Raw genomic sequence first — 17,681 nt, forward strand, 5'->3', positions numbered from 1 at the left:
ACTGTCATTTTATCATTTGGAAAAGGAGGCTCATATCCACCACACAGAGTTGCTGCAAGGATTAAATGAGAAAATGTATCGGGAGATTTTAAAAGTGTCAGATACATCATTAACAGTCACTAAATGGTAGCTCTTATAGCAACATTATTACAGGGCTGATAGAAATAAGTGCCGGAATAAAGATACCAAGATACCCGATGCTAAGCAAATGGAGGAGTGGTTCTGACAGCTGAGAAGAGGCCAAAAGAAGGAGGCATTTGAGCTGTGTCATTTCCTGGGAGCAAAAGAGAATTCCAGGCAGAGGAAACAGTATGAGCAAAGGCTCAGAGGTGGAGAAGTACAAAGTATGTGAGGTGAGGTAAGGGGCATGGAGCCAAATGTGACTGTCACAAGCTAGTATAGCTAGAATGTAGCAAGAGTTAGCTGGCTGGTTCTAACCCACGAAGAAACCATTGTCCACACCACACCTGGATGTACCTTTTACACTACAGAATAACTCATGTCACTCCCTTGCTTCAAACTCCTTACTGTGTGTTACAAGACCTGTAAGTGGGGGACAACAAACTATGGCCCACATACAGGCCTATTTGGTGCACCTCCTGTTTTTATGAATAAAGTATTGTTGAAAACAGCCACACCAATTGATTTACTTATTGTTTGTGGCTCACTGCTTTTATGCCAGAGTTGAGTACGTGAGACAGAGACCAACTGCAAAGTTTAAATTATTTACTATCTGGCCCTTTACAGGATGCCAACTCTTGTGCCTACAAGATCTTGCCCATCTCATTTCCTGCCTACCCCTTAATCACTATATTCCAGCTATACGGGCCCTTTTTCTGTTCATTAAACAGGCCAAGTGTGTTTCTGCCTCAGAACCTTTGCACTTGCTTGCCCCTCTACCTGGATTGTTCCTTTTCCTGATCACTGTTTAACTGGCAGTATCTTGCCATTCAGGTAGACTGAGATCAAATGTAACTTTAGAAAGATCTTTCCTGACTTCTGCATGTAAAATTCATCCCAGCCCCAGTTACTAACATAGTATGCTGTTTGTCACCATAGCATTTAACACTATCTAAAATTGTCATATGAAAAAGAAATTGTCACCTGCATTAATTTTTTTATTAGTCTATTGTCTGTCTTCCCACTAATGTACAGGTTTATGAAACTGGGGGCCTTTTCCATCATTTCTATCACTGGGCATCTCTAATGCTAAACCTTAGCATTATTGACATTTTGGCCTGGACCATTCTTTGCTATGGGGGCTGCTCTAGAGGATGTTCTAGCAGCATCCCGGGCAGCCCCCTTCTCTGATTGTGACAATCAAAAATGTCTCCAGACATTGCCAAATGTCCCTTGGGTAGGGGAAAAATTATCCCAGTTGAGAACCACTAAGCAGAGCTTAGAACAGTACCTGGCACTTGGTCAGCACTCAATCAGTATTTATTGAATGAATGAATAAAAGGCACATGTAAAATGCTGTGCTAAGAGTTCTGCAGACATTAGCTCACTGAATCCTTACAACAACCCTGGGAGGTAGATGCTCTCACTCTCACTCTCTTAAACTCTCTTTCTCTCTCTCTCTCTCTCTCCTCTACTACTACTACCACCACCACCACCACCACCACCACCACTACTAAAACAAATGAGGAACCTGAGGCTTAAAAGGTTACAGAACTTGCCCAGGATCATAGAATCAGTAAATAAAGGAGCAAGAAGTCAAAGTCAAGTTTAAGTCTGCATGAATATTAAGGATTTAACTGCATCCTCAAAACTATACTAGACAAATTTGGGGGTGTAGGGAAAAGAAACATAAAAGCAAGTTTCTGCAAAAAGGCAAAAAAAAAAAAAAAACCTAACTAAAATAAAAGAATTCATCTAAGACTGTAAGGTAGTATATATATTAAGTGCCAACAGGGCAGGCAAGATGGGTCCAAAGAGCTTGCTGAGCTGGTTAAGGTGGATTTGACTTTAAATAAGTCTTTGTGGCTTTCTATGGATGGTTGGGGTAGGGAAAGGTGAGTACTTTGGTTTGTGTGCTGGACAGTTAGGGAAGAGAACTGAATCTACTTAAACACTAATACTCCATTGAAGAGTATTATTTTTCTTAAATTAGCTTACATTTAATTTTGTTCTTAGCAGAATAAAGAAGATTCTTAATTTATAAGCTCTTAACAGTTTAAAACTTCCCAAATTTAACCTACCACCCTCAGTTCGTAATGCAACAAGTTCTAGAAGAAATTAGGTGAGATAGGAGGTTCCTCTGTCCACCATTTAATTCTTTGCATGACTTTGAACAATTTAGAAACTTTTTAAGCCTCCATTTCCTCCCTTGTAAAATGATGCCACTGTGATTAGACAAATAAGTAAAATGCACTTAGCACAATGCCCAGCACATAGTAGGTGCTCAACAAATGCCAGGTCCTCCTTGAAAGAATAATCAGCATTATAAGAACATCAATTGTGTGCATTTTCTATTACATATAATAACAGCACAGAAATTGTAAGAAAGAAAATTGAATAATAAAGAGAGAGAAAGACAATCATAACATTCAAAGAGTGATGTAGGGCTGGCTGGTCTTTAAGATGTTGAAAGAAAGGTATAATGAAAGAAAAGATGGAGAACAGATTCTATAAAATGTGAAATACTGTTTTCTCTAATGAACACTACACATTTTGGAAGCCCAGTAGCATGTAATGTCTATGAAGTTGCAGCCAAACACAGAACTAAATCAACAAAGGCTTTAGCAGCACAAGCTGCTGTATCCATGGAAACAACTGCAGCACTCTTGAGCTACAAGCGCACTTTCCAATGGAATACATTAACTAGTATGCATTTAAGATGAAGACCTCACAATCTCAGCCCTGGATGGTCAGGATAGAAACAGTGCTGATCATAAAAATGAGCAAGAATAATAAAATCTAGTATAATTAGGGTTGGGATAAACTGGACTGTATCATGCTTCAGATAGAAGAAAAAATTCTTGATCTGAGCTGGTGATAGGAATCTAAGCCTCAGATATATGCATATCCTTTGGCCAAGCAATTTGCTTCTAGAAATGCATCCTAAGGAGATGATGAAACAAGTGCACAGTGGTATGTACATTTACAGATATTCACATTGCTAATGGTCACAGTCATAGCACAATCCTCAAATGCTGACAGTAATAGCAAAATCCTAGAAAAAACACAAAAGTCCAGTAACAGGGATTTGATTAATAGATCATAATAATGCAAACATACTTCTACCATAAATGTTCATGCTATATGACACTTAAAAAATCAGTTTATAAGAATACCTGCAACACTGCCCCTTTTTTTTGTTAAAAATACACAGCAAAAGGTTTGGAAGGACATCCCTCAAAGTGTTAACAACAATTCTTATTTTTCTTTTGCATAGCTTCCATTTTTCTATATTCCATATTATATACCCTTGAAAATGAAGAAGTGAAACACTATATACTTGTCAAAGCTTAAAACTTTCTCCTGCTTCAAAGAAAAATAACCTGAATCACAATTTGACAGCAGGCCTGTAGTCACTACTTACCTTATATGCAAGCACGACAGCATGGCAGTGGTGCCACCACCAAATACCCACACGGTGAAAAACACAATCAGGAGCGTGGTGCTGAACATCATCTGCCGTGCGTAAGTGGCAGTATCTCGAATGGCCAAGGCAAATGCCATGGCGCCACGAAGGCCTATGGGGGAAAGAAGAGGGAGTTCTTCAACAGGCTGTTACCAGTGCGAGGTAAATTCAGAGGGAAGGCACACTCTAAGAACTCAGAACCACGTGAACAAAGATAGACACACCAATGTACACAGGTATATACAAATAGGGAATCAGCAAATGATACTGACATGCACTGATCTAACAATTTTTTGAACTTTATTTTTAAATTTGTTAAAGCCACTTGTGATGGTGTACATTCTATGCGTTTTGACAGATGCAGAAAGGTGTGTGACCACTAAGGCAACAAGACACAGATGGTTTCAACACCACCCTGCTCCCAATTACTCTGTGCTACCTACCTACCTCTTTTTAGTCCAACATCTGTCACCCCATCAAGCCCCAGCAGCCACTAATCTGTTCTCTTTCATTACGCATTTGTCATTTTCAAGAGGTCACACAAATGGAATCACACAATATGCAACCTTTTAGGACATTCATCTAAGTGTGTATCAATAGTTTATTCTTTCTAGGGCTAATATTCCATGGCATGGATGTACCATAGTCTGTTTATTTGTTCATGAACTGGAAGACAGACTGTCAGGTTGTTTCCAGGTTTGGGCAATTTGAATAGAATTGCCATAAACAGGCACACAGAGGTTTTTGTGCAAAAAAATGCATTAATCTTTATCTTCCCCATTTTGCGTGATACATCTGAACTATGGGTTTGGAACCAGAACACAAAAAAACTCAGAAGGGAATGGGACACCATAAAAATAATTTTCTGCTAGAGGTTGTAACTTTAATGTTGAAGTAAGTCTTATATTAACAATGATCCCATTTGAAATCAAGCTGACATATATGTTGTCAAAGGTTTCAAGGAGTGGATGAAAGGAGTGAAAATTACAACTTACCAGCAAACATCATCATATGTTGAAAATTTGATCCAATCTTACTTCTTCTCCCCAAATTGAGTAAGAGGACAAGGGGTAAATATTGGCAGCTCTTCCCAAGAAAATAGCAACCTATTAGTAGGTTAAGGAGAGTTTCTTTTCATTTAATATTGAGTATACATTCAGGATGGTGAAAGACTATCCTGGGGAAGCTCAGTCCCTAACATAGTCTTTCAATTCTGCTAACACAGTGCTGTCCAATGGGAATTTCTGCAACAACAGAAATGTTTTATATCTGCCTTGTCAAACACGGTAAATATCTGAAATATGATTAGTGTGGCTGAGGCACCGGAATATTAATTTTACTTGACGTAAATCAAATGAAATTTATATTATGAGGTGTATGGTGAGATGCATGGTAAGGTGCTACCAAATTGGACACTGAAGGTCTAACACATAGGAAATTTATTAGATGAACAGAAATATGTTTAAAAGTAGAGCTTCTTTGGTAGGGTCTTAAGATTATTAATATAACAGACTAATTCCTTTTAATTGTAAATGTTGGTAAGAGGAGGGTAAGATGGCTGAAGTTGCCCTTGCTTCCTCAAAACAAAGAGAAGGTAGCTCAAATACCTCATACAACTGAAATCCCTGACAGCCTCCTGTGTTCCTTTGAGTTTATACTTCCATCCTGCTTCAAAGGAAGGCTTAATGAGAATTCAGACTGATTTTAACTAGAAACCATGTTTAGTGTCTTTTTTCTCCAGTTTGTTGTTTATACAAACAATTATCAATGCAAATACAATTTTTATTTCAGGGGTCATAATGTAGTCTCTACCCCATTTTCTGAAAGGAATAGAAAGGAAAAATCTAGAGTTTAAGACAAAAATAAGGTAGGGAAAATGGTGCTGACCTGAGTAACATTGAAGACAGCAGCCTGCGACTAAAGGCAAAAGGAACTGCATGTAAGCATCATGCGCTCATTGATACAGCTGCAACCGTTCTGAACCTGCTGTGTTTGCTGCAACAGAACAATTCAGTAAGTGGATGGTTTCTCACAATTAGAGCAAGAGTTTACAGATCAGCCAGGGGTAGAGACCCATAGAATGTGTGGAGCATGTGGGTAGAGTGGAGCTGGAGACACTGGTCTGGTATGAACTCACATTTGGCTTAACAGAAATACAGGTGGTGACATATCTAAATGTTCTAAGTGTATACATAGACAAAGGCTCCTTCTATCAGCTGAGATGCCTAGAAGCCAGGACACCCCAGAAGCACTGAGTATACCTAGAGACCAGATCTTGGTTTCTAACACCATGTCCCAGTAAAAGCAACCAGGGTTCTTTGGAGAAAAAGCGGATTCCAAAGCTGGGCAGAAAATATGCAAATTTAGCCTGATGCATGTTGTCGTTTCAGAAATTAAGGTAGTGTACCAAAAATTTTGTTTCAAAACCACAGACAGGGGGTATGTCATAGGGACAGGGAAGCCCATGGAAACAACTCCCAGTGGCCAAAACTGGAACATTTTGAGCAACAACAACAAAAAGGACAACTGCATTATAAACCAAAAAATGAAGTAAATATCAATGGTCCATACTTACAAAAATGATGGAATAAAGCAGCAAATGAGGAAGATGGATAAATCTCCCTAGCAAACAATTCCAAATAATTTTCTAGAAACTCTGTCCTTGAAGAGGTAGAACTTAACTCCTATTCCTTAAGTGTGGACTGTGGGGAGTGACCTCCTTCTAAGCAGTACAATCAATCTAGAGAGGGAGAAAATGAGTAACTTGACAGTGAAGCAACCTGACAAACACTATCACCAACATTATTCACAGGCTAAGAATGTACCCTTCAAATGCTGTGAGAATGGCACTCCACTTGTGGTGTCTTCCTCCCAAACCATGCGCAACCCCACTCTAATCATGGGGAGAACAGCAGACAAATTCCAACTGTGGAACAATTTGCAAAACACCTGACCAGCACCCCTGCAGAACTATCAAAAACAAGGAACACCTGAGAAAAGTCACAGCTGGCTGGAACCTCACCACAAAGACTAAATGAAATGTGGTATCCTGAACCAGAAAATGGAAATTAGGAAAAAATGCCAGGATCTGAATAACATATGAACTTCAGTTAATAATAATGAATCAATATTTGTTCATGAGTTGTGACAAATGTGCCATGCTAATCTTAGATGTTAACAAAGGGAACTGGTTGTGGAGTATGAGAGAACTTTCTGTAATATTGTCACAATTTTTCTGTAAATCTAAAGATATTTTAGAATACAAAAGTTATTAACAATAGTGATTCCCTAAAAGAAGAAAACAGTAACTATAAAACATGTGGGTCACTGTGGCAGCAACTGCTAGTATATCTCCAATATCTACTTTTCCTTTCCTCCGTAGTGACAGAAACTCTTCCTTCTCACCTTCGATTTTCATCTGGGTATACTGTCACCTTGATAAAGAATATAATTGCCAGTGTCCCTTTCAGGCAGATGTAACAAATGGATGGTGAGTGGAAGTGATGTAGGCATATTCTGGGTTCTGCACCGAAGAGAATCAACAGATATGGGGGTAAATCACCTTGGCTCCTAATAACAAGGGCAACTCCTTAGGGATGACAGTAAGAAGGCTGCTTGGGGCCCTGATGACTGTGGAACAGAGCTGCCATACCAGTTCTAACTTTTACAGGAGATATAAATTTCTATCTTGTTTAAATCTCCATTTCACTCAGATCTATGTCACATGAAGCCAAACCTATGTCCTAACTAGCATCAGCCAGCAGGAAAACAACTTGCTCAGGGTAAGAGCCAATTTTCATGGTAGGAGTCTGTCTTGAGGAACTTCAGTTGCTACCAGACTCAGACACCCAGAGAGAACACTTAGCCTTGTTTCTGGATAAGCATAGTGGATTAAGCCAATGACTGCTCGAAAACTTCTCTAGGACTAGCAGGGTATGAAGTTACAGATCTTGCTAGAATCTTCCCTTTAAGGTTGCTTGTTTATTAACAGGGCTTTATCTTTTTTGCCTGAAGTTCATCCCCAGAACACTCAGACTCTGCAGAATGGCATTTCAGTAGTACCTAACAGAGATCCTACTTAGAGTTCTAATGAAAAAATATTTCTGCTGGGCCTGTCTGGTGGCGCAAGGGGTTAAGTCTCAGCACCATGAAGCTATTGGGTAGACACTGGAGCATGAGTTTGATCCCCGGCCAGGGAGCTGACACATACGGCACAGCAAATCTCTCCTGTCTCGCCCACTGCTCCTCTCAGCAGTGCATTTCAGTCAATCTGCCTGTTCTGCTCCCCACTCTGTCTCTGGTGAGTCCTCTCACCACCCCCACACCTCTGGCCTACACCCCGGCTCTTATATGCATAAATAAATGAAATAAATCTTTAAAAAAATATTTCTGCCAATCTCTTTGGTAGAATTGTTCTTTGAGGTATTTTTTAAAAAAATATTTCCTTGGAAAAAATCACTGATTCACATGCCCTCTCTCTGACCACAGTCTCTCCTTCCATGTTTTGTGTTTTTCTCTCTCCCACCTGGATCATTCCTCCACCTGTCCCACCTGTCCCAAGATGCCTTCACTTTTTCCTCAAACAGCCCTAACCCTTCTTCACTTCCCTTCTCCGCCATATCTTAGCAAAACTCTTTCCAATACTCTACATCCACTCACCCCTCTCTGTGCTTTCACGGCATCCACTTGAGAGAATCTCAAACCTGAAGAACCCAACTACCTCTTTTCTCCAAGCTTCCAACTTAAATACTCCAGGACAAAGTCATACAGCAGGGCAGATAGCATCTACTGTTAATACCCGATCCTCAGACTGAAATGGGTCCCCCAATACTGCTAGGCAATCCTACTGCATCCTTTGGTCAACTCACTCTCCCACTTTCTATAGCAGCTATTTCCAAACCTTCTCCTCAAACTCCTATCACCTGTGGAAGTCAGCCTCTAAGATGGCTCCCAATAGCCCCAGCCTCCTACTAGTCACACCCTTGTGTAGCCCCTGCTCATATTGTACCAGGGATGGCTGTGTGACCAACAGAAGCTCTTGGGTTTCCACCTGGGTGTTCAGTGAGTTAACCCCTCCCCCACCCTGGGGGAAGCTATGCTGTGAGCTGCCCCAAGGAGAGGTCCATGGGAAGAACAGAAGCCTCAAGCCAACAGCCATATAAATGGGTTGGGGTGGATCCTCCAGCCCTAGGCAAGTCTCCCCAGAGGGGACTGCAACTTACTAAGGTCCTGGAGGAGGCAGAACCTCCCTGCTAAGCTGTTCCTGGATTCTTGACCCTCAGTAATTGCATGAGATAACACATGTTTGTTGTTTTAGCTGCAAATTTTAGGGTCAATTTGTTACCCAATAGGTAACTGATAGGTTTCCTGCTCCTATCTCGCTCAGCAAACATCACCTCCTACTTTAGAGATAAAAACCAGAAGCCATGGGTAGAATTTCCTTCTTACAAATGTATCTTCATCGCCACACACCCTATCCTCTCCTGGAACAATGGTGGAGCTGTGCCTACTCCCACTGAACTCCAACCCCTCCCCACATGCTTTGGATTCCATCTCCTCCTGCCTTCTTATGAGGCTAGCACCACTGATTGCTCTCTTTCCTAGACTCAGCTTCCCCATTTAATGGATTGTTAAGACTCAGCTAGAGGTAGTGGGAGGGAGAGAAAAGTGACGGCCCACCCCCATCATCTATCCACCGCCCTGTAACACAGACTCTTCCCCAGTCTAGACTATTTCTTCCTTTTAGGACTAGAGACAGTTTTAACTTCGGAAACTGGCAGAATGATAAGAGATTTTTTTTTCTGTTATTTCAATCTGCCATCATTTGTGCAATAAACAAAAATGAAAATAGAACAAATACACTCTTATCAACCACACCTGCAAAAAACATACACCAATATCAATTACAAAACTTTCAAGGGGCCTCCCCAGTGGTGCAGCAGTTGAGCGCTGGGTTACGAAGCTGCCCGCAGCCTCTGCAGAGCCAGTTCGATCCCCGGCTGCTCCCCGGCCACCGGAGGAGGGTCCCACATGGTGCGCAGACCTCTCCTGCCGCCCGCTGCTCCCCTCAGCAGTGTACCTCGGTCTTTCTGCCTGCTCTGCTCTGGCTCTGGTGAATTCTCTCACCCTCCTGCGCTTCTGACTGTACCCAGAGCTTGTATAAATAAATAAATAATCTTAAAAAATAAAAAAATAAATAAAACTTTCAAAATTGGGGCTCCCCAGTGGCGCAGCGGGTTGAGCGCAGTGCTGTGAAGCTGTCCGCAGCCTCTGCAGCATGGGTTCAATTCCCGGCCTGCCAGGCAGAAACCCACATGGTGTGGCAGACCTCTCCTGTCTCACCAGCTGCTCCCCTCAGCATTGTCTTTGGTCTGTCTGCCTGTTCTGCTCCCCACTCTGTCTCTGGGGAATTCTCTCACCCTCCCGCACCCCTGGTCTGTACCCCAGTTCTTGTATAAATAAATAAATCTTTGAAAAGAACTTTTCAAATTAGAACACATAATAAAGGATACAAAAGCTCCTACGACAAATGTTGGATTAAAGACATGGTTCTGGAAGGTGAAGAGTGTCAGTCCCATGTAGGAAAAGATGAAATTTTCTGCCAAGAAATTGAGAAGCTCAAACAACTGAAACGAAATTGTAAAAAGTTAGTTAGTCTAGTTACATAATTTGAAAATACACATATTACTATAATGAAATAGGCACTTCAAGTACGTAAGTTCATTTACATACTCCAAAATATATGATTCAAAGGGGAGCAAATGCAGAGATGATGTTTCTAGCCTCACAGAATAAGCCAGGAATGTTGCCCTGTCTGTTCCCCAGCACCTGCCCTTCTCCAATCCCCATATTCAGTCGTTCTTATCCTTCTCCCCCAAACCATGTCACTGTTCCTTTCGGAATGTTCCTTATTGCCCTTGCCACTGCTTTAGCCTAGCTTTCATCCCTTCCACCCCTAACACTGCCAAAGGACATCAGCAGGTTTCCCTGCCAGCCCCATCTTCCACACCCCTACCCGATGAGCTCTCTGCAAAGGGCAGTTTTAAGATACTCTCCTCTTTACGGGCTTATGAGATGGAGTTCAAATTCTTTTATCCCAGCATAGAGAACTTCACGATGATCCTCACAATGCTACTGTGCCGTGTGACCTCACTTCTTATGTGGGCCATGGCCCTCCTTTAGGGAAGAAGGGTTTACAGATTATAGCCTGGCGCTCTGTACCTTCCTCTGAATGAATGGATTCAAGGTCCTCCACAATCCGCGGTCCTCTGTCCAGCACAGTTATCTACCATTGTTCCTTAACAGGAGCCCTTTGCCCCATAAGACAGGGCAGTAGTTAAGTCACAAATGCTCAGGAGTCAAAATGCCGTGCCTGAATCCTGCCTTTCCCACTTGCTGTGTGCTTTTGGGTAAGTCAGTTCATTTTTCTAGTTGCTTTATTACCAAAAAAATGGGATAAAAATGAAAACAACTTAAGTATATACATGTAATTTACTTTAAATGATCTCACATACTTTATTTATTTAATGATCATAGCTAAACTTTACCCTGTTTTTATACTATGTGTCCAATACCATGCTGAGAACTTCGTAAGCATTATCTCATTTGGTTTCACAACTCCATGAAGCAGGATCTATTATTACCCTCATTAGAAAAACGACAAAGTTGAAGTATAGAGAAGTTAAGTAACTTGTCCCCAGTCACACAACCAGCAAGTAATGGAACCAAGATTTGGAAGCATACAGTTGACTCAGACTCCCCAAGGGCAAATTTTACCTGTGATGGGCCAGATACTAAATATTTGAGGCTTTGCAAGCCACATGATCCCTGTTACAACCACTCAGCACTGCCAGCATAGCACAAAAGCAATGCATTAAAATATGAGGGTGGCTGTGTCAATGAAACTTGATTGGCGGGCATGGAAATTTGAAATTCATAGACTTTCCCTGTGTCACAAAGCAATTCTTCTTTTGATTTTTTCCTAACCATTTAGAAATGTAAAAACCATCCTTAGCTGGCTGACATCACTAGAAGGCCTGGCTAGTTTGCCAACCCTTACTCTATACTTCACTGCCTTCCATTAGCCTGTCAGTTACCTTTTTATTCTCGCCTTTAGGGGTTTGATTTTCCCAAACCATCTCTGAATCCTTCCCATCTGTCTAGATTCAACATTTCCTTTATCATAGCTTTCTTATTCCCCAAGACACCAACCATTTCCCCCCTCCTCTGGCCTCTTGTAAAATATATAATCTGAAATACACAATCTGTGATTTCTATTAGTCTAGATTTTTTATGTATACAAATTTCATATCACCAATAAGAATGGAAACTCCTCCCCCTGTTTTGCTTATTCCCCAATCCCCAGCCTAGAAAAATGCCAACCTCCAGCTGATGTTCTCTATACTTGCTGCACTGAATTAATTTGTAACAAGAATCTATAATCCCAATATGATCAGTCTCTTCTGAAGAATCTGAAAAAGCATAGGTCATAGACAACATCTGTGACTCCAGGAGAAAGAAGAAAAAGAAAAGTACCTTTGTTCTTTGCTATCATGAGTTCTTTCTGGACTAATCTCACTGAGTTCTCATTTGGTAAAACCTGAAGCTTCTACTTCTCAATATAATCAAGTATGCAGTCATTTCCATTTCAGAGTATTACATATTGTCCATGTGTTTGCCCCATATGTCTCATTTGGCTAGAGAGTGCCACACCGAATTCCTTTATAATTCCTCCAGGTCTCCTGAACAACTGCTCATCTGGTACTACGTGAAGCCCAAATACTGATGTAGTTGCTATTTATGAGCCAGAAGCTTCAGTGTTTGATGAAGGAAGTCTGAAGGAAGCAAAGATTCTCTGTATCTCCCAGCAATTATTCTAGTCATATCAGAGGTTAATCTTACCTAGAGCACCCAGCAGCACAGGCACACCTCCGAGAATACAGTGGTGTGGTTCTGAGACCACCACAATAAAGCAAACATTGCACTAAAGCTGGTCACATGAATTGGAGATTTCCCAGTGCACACAGAAGTTATGTTTACTACACCGTGTCTATTAAGTGTGCAGTAGCATTATGTCTAAAAGCAATGCATATCTTAATTAAAAAAATATTTTAATGCTAACCATCATCTGAGCCTTCAGTGAGCTGTTATTTTTTGGCTGGTGGAAGGTCTTATAAAAAATGCAGTACCTGAAAATTGTAATAGAGCAAAGCACAATAAGATGAGGTATGCCTGTAGTTCTAGTCAGACCTGAGTAAGCTTCCAGAATGTTCTTCTTAAAAGCCATCAGATTTGGAAAACAGGAAAGGAAGCTAATTGACTGAGTACAATAATAATAGTCCTGACTATTCTGCTGACTTATCTTGACCCTAAAAGCTGCCTCCTGTCAACGCACCAAGTCCCACCAAGTCCACCTGTTCCTGGAGTCAAACGAGTAGGAGCTGAAAAGATATCATTATGAATAGATCAGATTATATTTTCAGTAAAAAAAAAAAATTCTGCTTCACTGTAAGGAAGAAAAATTTATTCACAAAGTATAAAGTTTCTCTTACCTGTTTAGTTCTATGCTGAGACTCCGTGGACAAATTATTGTACGTATAATGGGCCTGTGTGATACCACAAAACAACACTGCAACGACACCTACAAAGACAACAGGTTCCAAGTTCACATGAAGGGGTCTGACTTTCCTACTGAGGCGCTAATGTTACAAAAGTTGATTCTACACTTAGTGCTGAAATTTCCAGGTGTGACTTGCTTTGCTGAGAGGAACCTTTTTCACTGAAAATCTTTTCTACACTCTAAAGTGACAGCATAAATCCCAAATCCCAACCCTAACCAGTGTCTTCAAATAATGTCAGGGTTTATCTACTTGCAGAGAAAATGATGGGCAAAGTCACTCACTGTACGGAGAAGGTGGCCTACCTGTGAAGCCCCACGCCTCGGCCAGGAGGAAGGTACTCCAGGACATCAAGAAGAATAAGCCTGTCTCCAACAGCTGGAACTCACGCAACTTGGTGAACTTTGTCACGTAAGATAGTCAAGGTTGGTAACGAAAGCGTGTAACACAGATGTATGACCAGAGAAAAGGTCAGAGCAAGACCAGGAAGAGAGAGAAGGGCAGTTCTCTTTCCTCTCTGACACAAGTCTCAGAGAAAGGAGGTATCAGAGTAAAGAAACCCTTAAAATGAGCATCTTACTGAGGCATCAGCAGTTATCCTTTCCATGAGGAAGTTTTATAGGTTAGTCAATCCAACAGCTTATAATACTACCAGACACACAACATGTCAACTCTGTCTATAATTTTTTAACCAAAGCAAGACAGCAATCCCACAACTACACCAGTTTACACTGATCAAAAATGTCATGTGCATGAGAATTCACATTTATTTGATCCTTGAATAACTCTGTAGTAGAGAATTTTCAAGTAAAGAAACTGAGGCACATCACTCACTTGTGCCAATCTAAAAAGTATTTGGCTTATTGCCAGTGTAAGGGAACTTTGCAACTGTGACAAATCTCAGGCTGGAATCTAGATTCGCTTCAGTGAATGTGCACTATTAACAAAAATAACAAGATATACCGCTCACATTCAGGGATCTTGTAATGGAGAAGAGATACTATCTGTCCTGGCTCATTCAGAACTCTTATTACTGTCCCTTTGTGCCTGAGTTCACCTGTAAAAAGCCACAAGTTTCTTCTGGCACAAAGCTGAACTACAGCAAACTTAGAGATTCCTGAAAAAAAATATTTGTTTTCTATTGGGTTGTCGGAAAAGTCATGATGTATTTTTTTCTGTTTTTCAAGCACAAATGCATCATGACATTTCTGATAACCCAATATTAGAGAATCTCAGAAGTTTTGGAGCTGGGAGGTCTCTAGAGATCATCCAGTCCCACTCATCTTCCCACACTGTCCCCACCTTCCACCTTGCTACACTGAGGTGCCAGGAAGTAAAATGTCAACACTTCTGTACTGAAAGCTCAGGAAAGCTTGTTTATCTTCGTTCCCTATCCAAAACAAACCAGCCAGCACACAGCAGCGATCAAGAAATGGTTTTTGAATGAATACAAGAATGACTTGCCAAATTTTTCTAACAGCAAACTAGTGGCAGTGTCAGGGGTACAACTGAGGTCCTTTGGCCTCCCAGCCCAATCTAGAGCAGATGATTAAAATCGGTGAGAGCCGAGATCATCTCCCATCCATATTACCCAGAACCATATTTCATCTTATTGAAGAAAAAGGAAAAGAGTGCCAGGCTGAGCAGTGACACAGAGCATGTAGTGGCTCTTTGGCATATATCTACCTTTATATAACATTAGTCTACAGCTTTAAACTCACCCCCAAAGGGTCACCGTGTCTAACTAGTGTTAGCAAACATTTGAGGACACGGAGCCCTATACAAAGCAATAAAAGCAGTTTATTCATTTATTGGTAAAGATGACTGCCTGATGTTTTCCAACCAAGTACATGGTAATAAGGTTAATAAGTATAGCCAACCCAAAATATGGAACTAGCAGAGACTTGGAGCTCAGCATTCAAGTACTTTGTTAGGTTAACAAGGAAAGACAAATGCAATAAAGGATATTAATGCTGTCACCACGCCAGTGGCAGCCCCCATGGCAAAAGATCCACTGAAGATCCCAAGGAAAATCCCTATGGACTTGAACATGGCGGTGACATCAAAAGTGTGGCTGTTGTCTCCGGCGGGTTGGTATGCCACGATCGAGCTACAAGAGAGAGACTGCTTTAATTTCCTCTAGAAACTTTTACTTTGAAAACATTATCTACAAAAAAAACCCCAATAAAATAATTAAATAAAAAACATTTTCTAGTTTAGAGCTTCAAAGATGAAACCAGAGGAGGAAAAAAACCAACTTTGGGTTTGGCATGCCAAAATAAGGGCAAAAGGTTACCCCCAAAAATCTGCAGTGGCTCCAGAAGCAAGAAAATTCAAGTTTTCACTTAAATAGCAATTTCAGGAAATACAGTATTTTATGCCTTCAGTGTGAAATTTGTACTGAGCTTTTCCCTCCATTCTCAACGATATTATGCAGGACCATTTTTTTGTGTGACTGCTTAAGGCTTACTAGTACTGAATGCCTGAACACCCTAATGAACCAATGTGAACAAGCTAATGAAAAATTCCACGTATTTCCAGGAGAATATAAAGGATATTCAACCCAGTCACATTTGGTTTTTCCTCTGGGAAAAAAAAGATGAATGAAGTAGCCTTTCCACTTTTGTAATATCAAAAAGCACCCAATGCCTAATATCTATTCACTCACTGAAATGGTCTTTTATAGGAAAAATAGCTTGAAAGGTCTTCCAAGGAATTAGAATCCACTCAACAGTACACTTACTGTTGTAACTCTTGTTACACTTACAGTACACTTAGCATACCCAGCAGAATCCTCCACCACAAACTTCTGAAAGAAAGTCAGTCCGTCAGAGGCCAAGACGGGCAATTACAGGAGACACTCTCCATCTTGAACTCACAGTCCAAACCAGGTTTTTAAATACTTCTTTTAAAACATTCACCCCAGGAAACAGAAATGGCTGAGAAAATTGCTGTTGCCAGTGGTCTCTGGCAAGAGTGCCTACAATTACTAAATTAGTTCTCAACTCAGTTAATTGAGTACCAATGTTTTTATAAAAGTCCAGACTCAAAGACATCATACAAGTCGTGTCAAAGAAAAGGAGGATAAAAAACACATTCCTCAGAAAATAATGAATTCTTCCTGTGGCTAATGCAATGTTTTCTCTGGTTCAGGTTAAAAAAAAAAAAAAAAAAGCCTTGCTATATACCACATATGCTCAGTTCTTTTCACACCTCCCTGGTTAAATTAAAAGAAAAACAAACCCAAAACAAAACTTAAGACCAAACTAAAATTTCTTAAATTTTACTGAGTTATAGCCTTCACATTACTTTCTGGTAATGGCACATAGAGATTTCTGAGTCTCAACTTTAAGTGAAAATTTTAAATACTTATGTTTAAATATTCAAAGCATCTGGATCATTTTGGGACTAGCAGATTTGATACTATTTTAGTAACCATGAAATTACCTTTAATGCTGGGCTATCTTTCCTGCGCATAAAGAGTACCACCACTACAAATGAGCTTTGACCATGTTATTATATTAACATATAGCAGCTGGCTAGAGAAAAGAAAGGATACTACTACTACAACCTTCTTTCTCCCTGGCAGTAGTTTTCAAAATACTGGATAAAACAAAAAATACCTATGCCGTGCTTCCTGAGGCTGTTTCCCCAGATTAGTTCATGTAAAATCAAGATTCACGCTAATCATTATAAAATGCTTTAATCCCCAAAACGTACAACAACGCATGGAAAGCATCAGCTGAAAATGAACAAGAAGTTTTTCTTTTTTAGTCAAACACTGGCCTCTGGATTGAAATCTTAACTCATCTTTTCCACATTAATCAACATTTTATCTGGAGGCAACATTTTCATGAATACTTTTATTTCAAATCCTGAAACTAATAGAATATTCAATGTAGGTGGGGAAATCACCTCTTCATTCCACTAACCTTCTGTATTTTCTCTTGGGTTTCTTTCCCCTTTTGGTTACATGAATGCTATTTCACGTTCAGTTGTACTAGTGAACACATGGTTTTGAATATTGTTTCTTCAACTGACGACATAAGAAATAGTGTAGTCTCTCTAAATTTTTAAATTTCAAAAATGGTCCAAATGGATATAACAATTTATCCAACCATTTCCCCACTTTTAGACATCTGAGAATTGCATCTAATAGTTTTGCTACTAAAAATAATAGTGTGAAAGAACATATTTTGGACTATTGTGTTACATTCTCAAAAACAGGGTATTACTATATCTACAACTCCTTTTACAATTTGCTCAACTGCTTTCAAAAGAAGTTTGTATTACATTTTTGGAGGGAAATGTGACTATATATCTCTCCATTTTTTAATGGTGATAATCTTGACTGAAACAGTCTACTTCTAGAAAACATCCTCTAGAAATACTCTCCCCAAGATCCAGGTCAATGTTTTCACTCTGCAGAACAGAGACTATTCTGAAGGGTAGGAAATTTACTATTAGTGTGTGTTAGC

The 17,681-nt window shown here is 40.2% G+C and overlaps 1 protein-coding gene across 1 annotated transcript in view; it reads right to left on the bottom strand.

Moving 5' to 3' along the window:
• The window catches only part of SLC9A6 (solute carrier family 9 member A6), a 54,737-nt gene that overhangs the window by 10,149 nt on the left and 26,907 nt on the right, over window positions 1-17,681 (bottom strand). Inside the window, 7 exon segments of the mRNA XM_037511885.2 lie at window positions 3,545-3,698; window positions 4,582-4,647; window positions 4,650-4,692; window positions 10,099-10,212; window positions 13,138-13,226; window positions 13,509-13,614; window positions 15,172-15,313. Coding sequence (XP_037367782.1) covers window positions 3,545-3,698; window positions 4,582-4,647; window positions 4,650-4,692; window positions 10,099-10,212; window positions 13,138-13,226; window positions 13,509-13,614; window positions 15,172-15,313 — 714 coding nt within the window.

Source organism: Talpa occidentalis, unplaced genomic scaffold (genome assembly GCF_014898055.3).
Source record: "Talpa occidentalis isolate TD23 unplaced genomic scaffold, MPIMG_talOcc4v2.1 talOcc4.15, whole genome shotgun sequence".
In the NCBI taxonomy this organism is placed as follows: Eukaryota; Metazoa; Chordata; class Mammalia; order Eulipotyphla; family Talpidae; genus Talpa; species Talpa occidentalis.